General features: G+C 41.6%; 1 protein-coding gene across 1 annotated transcript in view; it reads left to right on the top strand.

The window, feature by feature from the left end:
• The window catches only part of PLEKHH1 (pleckstrin homology domain containing, family H (with MyTH4 domain) member 1), a gene marked incomplete at both ends in the record, with an annotated part of 14,338 nt that extends 6,477 nt beyond the window's left edge, over positions 1-7,861 (top strand). The window contains 8 exons of the mRNA XM_010132825.1: positions 344-424; positions 1,396-1,575; positions 1,686-1,794; positions 2,714-2,826; positions 3,478-3,654; positions 4,474-4,571; positions 7,162-7,339; positions 7,706-7,861. Coding sequence (XP_010131127.1) covers positions 344-424; positions 1,396-1,575; positions 1,686-1,794; positions 2,714-2,826; positions 3,478-3,654; positions 4,474-4,571; positions 7,162-7,339; positions 7,706-7,861 — 1,092 coding nt within the window. The remainder of the gene's footprint in view (positions 1-343; positions 425-1,395; positions 1,576-1,685; positions 1,795-2,713; positions 2,827-3,477; positions 3,655-4,473; positions 4,572-7,161; positions 7,340-7,705) is intronic.
• Positions 7,862-8,400: the final 539 nt, after the last annotated feature.

Below are 8,400 nucleotides of genomic sequence, written 5' to 3'. Positions count from 1 at the left end.
TCCTGCTGAGGTGAAATGATTTGCTTTTATAATCTTTAAAAGGTTATTCTTACTACTGTGTTTCAGGATACAGAAATGATAGGTTATTAAGAATGAGTAAAATACTTCACAAAATCCCATACCCATTTCCATAAGCACCCGTGTCCTATCTGCTTAGGTGAGATGTACTTACCTGCTTTTGGAAGTGGTGCCCTGTATGTTTTGAAAGGAGCTCATATTAGCATAGAACAAATAATATATGCAAGGTTTTAAGGGAGAGTTTAACTGAAAATTGAAATCTTAGAAAATCATTCCAGTGACATCGCTGATGTTAAAAACATGTATTTCTTCGTCCTCCTTACAGGTCAAGCATGGTCACTCCAAGCTGGTCTGGTGTGCCCTGATTGGAAAAACTTTCTACTACTATCGAAATCATGAAGACAAGGTAATTCCTTGTCCCCATTTTTTTTATCCTGAACCCTCCTTTTCCATTTCTCCTGAAGCTTTCTTTCCTTTTACTGCTTCTGTCTCATGTTTCAAGCTTGCTTTTGGCTGTACTTCTAACAGCATCTGCGCTACAAAGAGAATCGGTATTTTTCTCTGACTTTTTTTTTTTAAATCTAAACCAACAAAGACTTAAAGTGAATGACTGTTCCTTCTGATATATTGTATATATAATATATTCTCTGTTTGGTCTTGTGAAGCCTTTAGAGAACTGATCTGTCCTGGACAGTGCCAGGAAAACAAGCAGCAACAACAATATGGGAAGAGGGAGGTCATTTAATTCCTGTAATGTGCTTCTGTTTCTGGAAGTTTGGTCCAGTGGTCCATTACTTTGTTTTGGAGACACTGAAACTCAAGCTTTAGAATGTCAATGAATACTGTGACTCGTACTTTGGATTGACCTCCAGAGCTGCCACAGCAGATATCCTCTGTTTGTCTGAATCTACCTATTTTTGTAATGTTAAAAGTACTTATTTTCCAGTAGAAAGCAGAAAGTCTGACCAGGACTGGAAAACAGTGGCTCAAGATACTGAGCAACTGGCCATCAGAAAATACATCCTTCCTTGCAGAACTGCTGATGTAAACATAACTGACAGGTGTAATGGGGAAAAAACAGCACCTTTATGGGAAAGACCATCTTTTTATTTGCATATTCTCATTCTGTCCTGTAGATACTCTCCCAAGAAAAATAATGACAGTAGTAACACAATTTGTAAATACTTTAGTGCATGAAAGAGAAGAGATTTTGTAGCAATGCAAGATTATTTAATTATGTTAGTTAGATGCTGAATTATAGTTTATTCCTTACATTTTACAGAACACTAACATTTTGACCTGCGTCATCTTTCCTGATGTTCCTTATCCATAGTGGGAGATAAGCTACGCTTACCAACTTGCTTCCCCTGCTTATAGTGTCCCCTAGGGCATCTGCCTATGCGTGAGTCCAAAGTGAAAGAAGTAGACCGTTCCTGTGACTCTGATGAAGATTACGAAGCCACTGGTGGAGGACTTCTCTCATCCCACTGTACACTGGTGATTCACCCACAGGACCAAAGTCCCACATACTTACTCATTCGCACCAAACAGGAGAAGGTATAAAAGGCAGTCTCTTTGGAGAGCGAACAAATGGGGCATACAGACTGAACCTGGTTGTAGAAAACAAGGTCTGAATTGACCCATACTGTTCTCATCCTTGTGTCTAGAATACCTGGTTGTACCATCTGACTGTAGCAGCCGGTAGCAGTAATGCCACAGTGGGCACATCATACGAACAACTCATTGGAAAACTATTGGATGCAGACGGGGACCCTAGTAAGTAGAAACCACGAACCCTTTTCCATGGTAGCAAAGCATAAAGAAGGGTAATTTCAATTTCCAGTTTTAATCCAGCCAAAGGTGAGGGAAGAGAATTCTCAGTAGAACAGCATATAATACAGTGTCCTTATCCTCTAGTTCCACATCTTCAGAGAGGATACAGGCATTGCAGAGAAATTTCACAAGTTCATCACATTGTCACATCTTTTATCAAATTGTCTGAAATGTCTGTAACAATATTCAAATTAAAATAAAGAACAGGTGCTTCAATTTTTCCTGTTGTGTTGGTCCTGATTTTCCTTTCCTGGCAACCTTGACCGTACAAATGCACGCTCTGTGCTCTAAATACACTCACACACACTTGCCTTCACATCTGTTCCTCTGTCTGCACATGTAAACCCTCACATATATATGCATGTCCATCTGCTCCTCCTCTTCTTTGATACTTGCTCATTCACGTATGTTTATACACCATGTCCTCAAATGTGTATTAACATATACATTTGCAGTTATTACTCTTTTCTGGCACACTCACGTATTCCTAGACTGGCATGTGAACCTTGCTTACTGCTGTATAGTGACCTGCACTAACAGAGACCTCCACTGCAGGCACCTGCCCTGGCAGTCTGTGCCTCTTGTTTGAACACACAGCAGAGCAGTTTCTCACCAGAATCCAGCTGATGAGAAGCTCTGACACAGCAGGACTGAGGATGGCAATACTTCTTTCTGCTGATGGTTAGTGCTGTTGGTGACTGCTTGTCCATGGCAGGCTTTGCTGAAATCGGTGAAGTGGCACCAAAGATAAATGCTGCTTCCCTGGGTGCTTTGCCATTTCAGCAAGGCTCTTTTTCAGAGCGGACACTGATATGGTTCTTCGTTACTGACACTGCATGTTTTTACCCATCTGCTACCTCAGGTTCTCCTCTGTGGAAACATCCTATGTTGTGCTACAGTAAAGATGGGTTGCACACATCCCTCACCACTCTGCCATCAGAGGCTCTGCAGACTGAAGCTCTGAAACTTTTTAAGGTATTTAAAGGGACACTGCATGGTTTCCAGTTATTTTGCTCTGTTGTTAGTGCAACAACATTGTTTGGTCATGTTGTTTGTCGCAACAGTTACTGTCACCACTGGTTACGTTAGACAGGCCTGCTGGGTCACTTAATTACAATAGGACAGTTGGATATTAGGTGTCATTCATTCTCTGGGAGTTTAACTTTTCCTTGAGGGAATCTGGGTTTAGGAGTAACGTTGCCCCACAGGCTTTATGCTTCAAAGTTAGCCTTATCTTCCTCTTTTCTCTCCAATAGTTAGCTGGATTGAAGGAAACAAACAATTTACTGGCAAACTTGGTTATGTCAGTAAAACCAATGGTGAAGCCACTGGAGATTTGATTCTTGCACTCTACAAGTCTAAGATCAGCAGTAAGCTCTGGACAGTCTTAGCAAAGTAAAGCACACGCATGGAAGGCAGGAAGCGTGTTTTCCCCTCAATTCTCTTGCTGACTTGTGACCTCCTCAGGCTGGGGGAAATTGAGTGAATTGTAGTATTTATTAACCTCTCAAGGTTATTTAGAAGAATTCATTCATTGTCTGTAACACATCTGGGGAACCTGGCCTCGAAAGTACCAGAGACGAGTTATTGTATTCATGGCATTGACTAACTTGCATCCTTTTCCAGTCCTGCCAGCTGTTCATCAATGTCCCTGTGGAGGCACCCTCTATTGATTACCACGTGTCACTGGCCCAGACAGCACTGCAGGTCTGTTTGACACATACTGAGCTGCAGAATGAAATTTACTGCCAGCTTGTTAAACAGACCAGCTGCCGACAACCCCAGAACCACTCAGTCATTCAGGTCAGCTTCTCTTTTGTCACTTCGACTCTGCAAACACTTTCTGTTTAATTCCATGTTTTTAATAATTAGCAGTGGGACTGGTTCTCATAAAATTGTGCAAATGCTAAAGGTGTGCTGGAAGAAAGAGAATCTCAGCACTGATGTGCAAAGAAAAACATAGAGAATGTAACTACTTGCAAAGTAAATTTCAGTTTGAATGTAACCATTTACCAGTTGCAAATGGTCTATTCAGGTCACTCGGAATCGAAATTCATTGTGTTAGCTATAGTTGTCGCAGAGTATTCATTTTGGTTACCATTTTAGTTAATCAACAGCATGCAAAGCAGGAATATTACTGTAAAGCATGAAATCTGATTTTTGCACTATACTTATTGGGTAAGTCCATTGAGTAAGTGACGGCATTAATGTACATACTCGATTGTAATATTGCCAGCTCAAATGAGAAAATAAAACCCTGTTGACAAATAATGGGTCTAATTTGAAATAAAATTCCTCAGTGTATTCTTTGTCATGATTTGCAGTTATAAATAGGAAAAAAGTATTAATTTATGTCTTAATTGTTCACTCAGCTCTGGTTACACTAGTCAAAATTTTCAAAAGTGGCCAATCATTTAGAACACCTCTTTTTACAGCCCAGGTTGAGATATTGAAGAGCAGTCTGTCCTCTGACTATCACTTTTCTTCAAAAGGACTTGGACTACACATCTAAAAATTGTCACTCCCAAAAACACCATCCAAAATTCTCGTTTCATGGTATTCTGTGAAACATAAGAGGCAAGAAGTAGAGATCAAGAATGATGCCTGGTTTTATGTTCACAGTGCTGGCAACTCCTGGCTTTGTGTGCTCCTCTATTCCTGCCTCAACACCACTTCCTCTGGTATATCAAACAGCACTTGCAGCGACACGCCAACTCCAGGTAAAGACTGCAGCAGCATTTTCTTCTGCTAAGCTGATTTCTTTTTGCATCCACTGTGGATAAAGATGGAAGCAATTTTCTAACTCACATGAGCAAAAATAAGCTGGCAGAGGGGACAGAAGTTTCCCAATGGTATCAAGCTGTCCCCATTCAGTCATTAATTCGTCACTTAAGTGAGTTCACAAACCTGAGTGACCTATACTAGTAAAAGAACTTCTTACATATATAATTGGAGCTACATAAGGAGATTTTTTTTCTGATGCAGTTACTTTCTTTTAATAATAGAAAGACAGACCAAAGTAAGTATTGAGAATGAATTACTAGAATTTTAGGTGATTACATTCTGTTGTCAGGTTAGCAGGCATACTGAGAGAACAAAAGTGAGGCAGAGAACAGCTCCTGGAACCATAACAAGTTAGGAAAAAGTAACAAACCTGAAAAATATATGTATATATATGCTATATAATATGTACTATATAATGTATAGTACCGTTTTCTGTTCCCTCTTTGGTGTGTAATACTTTCCCCTACAAGAAAACAGTGCAAGATCTACTGTAACAGCAATAAGTTGCTCTCCAGTGTTCATGCTGTGCTCTTTCTTTGTTTCCATGGTGATCTGGTCTTCAGCATATCTCCTGTGTCCTTGGAGGGGAGGTCACAGCTAGAGATGTCTAGTTCTCTTTTGCAACAATATACCGTTGCTAAGCCATGGGTTAAAGAGTGGATTCATTTCAAACAAATATTCACATTCAAATACTCAGCCTAAGCCTGTCTTGGAACTCAAGCTAAAGGTCTCCTGGTGTTGCAAAGGAAATCTGTGTACTCCTGTCAAGCTTTTTGATTTTCTTACGTGCTGCCTCACATTTGCTATTTCTTCTCAGGAGCAAAAATCCAGGTATCGGGCACTCCTTGATGTTCAGGCTCTCTCTCCACTGGCTAAAGCAACATGTTAGGGATCTTCTGGCAAGTACTAGAAACCAGCTCTTCAACCTTGTGCATTACCAACTCCCAAACTGGCCCATTCAACTCAGTAGTGGAGCTGCTCTGCTGTTAGGGACTACTGAATTTCATAAGAATGTGCTGGGCTCTGTGAAACTGATGTAATGCAGCAGTTTCAAGCACTATTGTGCTGATGGTCTGCCAGGTTCTTAGCCCAAAAGTACCTTTATTAACAAATAAACTAAGCAGAACAAAGAGGAAATGTATTTCTATAATCCAGCTATAAAACAATCATTAGGGCTGGAAAAAAACCTAGAGAAATTACAGCAAACTGAGCTTATATTGGTCTGTAGTTTAGAACAGATTTAGAGGAGGTGCTAAATGGCTCTTTCTGCCTAGCGTTAGGAATACTTATGTCTCTTTAGATGGAGCAGGTACAGCTGTTTCTTTCAACTCCATTTCTTTCAGTTCAATAGACATGCTTTCCCTATTTCCTACTGCAAACAAGATGCTAGAATGTTTACGCTCCATAATGCCAGCGGTCTAGACTTACACTAGGTCTTCATTTGAGGTAGTGCTTTTCATGAAAGGCAACCTTAGAGTATATATACAGTATATATATATATAGAGAGAGAGAGAGAGTATATATAACGGAATATGTATGCAGTCTCTGAGAGGTAAAAATTGGGCACAGTTCTAGGATGGAAAACACAGGGCTTAGGAGCATTTGGAAGCCAGAAACAACAGCTTCTCATTGAAGCAAGATTCTCTGAAAATTGTTAGAAAGCATGAGTGGGGAGGTGAGCAAAATACTGCCCCAGCGAAAAGCCAGAGCTCCTGATTCCACAGCGCTTGCAGCAATTTAACTGAACTTTTAATCATGTACTGAGCTCCTGAAGGCACCTTGAGTGGAATTAGTTTCCCGTGCGAAGTGATAGCATGGTGTTAAATCCATATAAATCCTTCAATTTCAGAACCTATTCAGCATACACATTCTTAATACTTTTGCAAAAGGTGTAACTGACTGTTCCTGCCTGTCTTCAGAGACGCTCATGTCCTTTTGGTGCTGTCTCTTCAGTAGACAGTAAACTGATCCTATTAGTCCTATCCCTATGCTGTACTGAGCTCTCAACAAATCTGAGCCCGCTTTGAATCGCTGTTGAGTCTCTTGTTTGGCAGATAGGGTTAATACATGGAAACTTACAATTTGTAACCACGTAAATTGATAAACACAATTTATATAATCCTGTAAGTGAGATTAATGCATTACAACTTACCAGGACTTAACATGATAGTAACTGAATTCCACTGGTACAACAGTGAGTTTGAGGGTAAACTGGTCTTGGTTTAATGGATTCTGTGATGGCAACACGGTACAGAAGAGGATATTCCCATACTATGTCCAGTCCATGTAGGAGCAGAGAGTGCTCTTGGGCTTCCCAGAGGGTCTGTTGTGCACCTTAATTTTACGGATCCTTGGAGCTCAGGTTTGTGTTGTAGCCTTTCACTGGTTATCTCTGGAGATGAACTAGGATATCTGCACAAAGATGTGTCTTTGCCTGAGGGAGGAATACTTCGACATGGCATGGGAAATGGAAGAGGACATTGCATTTAAAGCATGCTTGTGGCTTATCTCCACCTCTTTGCCTAGGAGTGAAATAGGCAAGTATGCCATCTACTGCCAGAGATCAGTAGACCGTGCTGTGCAGACTGGAGAGCGGGAAGCCAAGCCCTCACGGATGGAGATTGTGTCTATCCTGCTAAGAAATCCCTACCACCACTCACTCCCCTTCAGCATCCCCGTGCACTTCATGAATGGAACCTACCAGGTGAGCCACCACAGCTGCCTTTCTTCTGGGCACTAGAGGAGTACACCATAACCCTGCCTCCTCCATGTGGCACAGTGGTGTTCATACATATCAGATACTGGGAGATAGACACTATTTCTCATCCTTGCCATTTTTCCTGAGAAAATTAAAGGAATCCAGCCCCATCTCTACAGGAAGAAAAGGTAGCTGGGGAAAAGGGAGAGATGCCATGTCTCAGGACAAGCAAGAATGGAATGTGAAGGGAGATGATGTGCAAGTGCTATCACTGGAGCTGGCAGTCAGTCCTGTAGGAAACCAAGCTTTACTAGCTGTGATAGCCATCAATGTCATGTTTCTTATCCTCAGTTAACTCCTCTTTCATTGCAGGTTGTAGGTTTTGATGGTTCCTCAACAGTTGATGAATTCATCCAGCAATTGAACCAGGAGACAGGAATGAGGAAGCCATCCCACACAGGATTTTCTCTGTTCACAGATGATCCTTCTGGCAGGAATTTGGAACATTGTGTGCAGGGAAACATGAAGGTATTTGGTTTTTTCCCTCTGCTACACTCAGCATACATCTTTAAAGAGCTGCTCAATGGCTAGTATTTTTTTCTTAAAGCAGTAAAATTAAATACACTTGGGTACTGTCTTTCTAGATCAGTGTTCAGAACAAGCTCCTGCAACGATACTTGGGGAAGAGTGGCTGGAAAGCTGCCCAGCGAAAAAGAACCTGGGAATGTTGGTTGACAGCAGCTAAATATGAGCCAGCAGTGTGCCCAGGTGGCCAAGAAGGCCAATGGCTTCCTGGCTTGTATCAGCAATAGTGTGGCCAGCAGGAGGAGGGGAGTGATTGTCCCCCTATATTTGGCACTGGTGAGGCCAAACCTTGAATACTGTGTCCAGTTTGGGGCATCTCGCTACACGAACAGAATCACAGAATGCTTTGGGTTGGAAGGGACATTCGAAAGTCATCTAGTTCAACCACCCCTGCAGTAAGCAGGGACATCATCAACTAGATCAGGTTGCCCAGTGCCCCACCCAACCAGACCTGCAGTGTTTCCAGGGATGGGGCATCTACC

Source organism: Buceros rhinoceros, unplaced genomic scaffold (assembly GCF_000710305.1).
Source record: "Buceros rhinoceros silvestris isolate BGI_N320 unplaced genomic scaffold, ASM71030v1 scaffold9163, whole genome shotgun sequence".
In the NCBI taxonomy this organism is placed as follows: domain Eukaryota; kingdom Metazoa; phylum Chordata; class Aves; order Bucerotiformes; family Bucerotidae; genus Buceros; species Buceros rhinoceros.
This window is presented reverse-complemented; position numbering and strand designations above follow the sequence as displayed.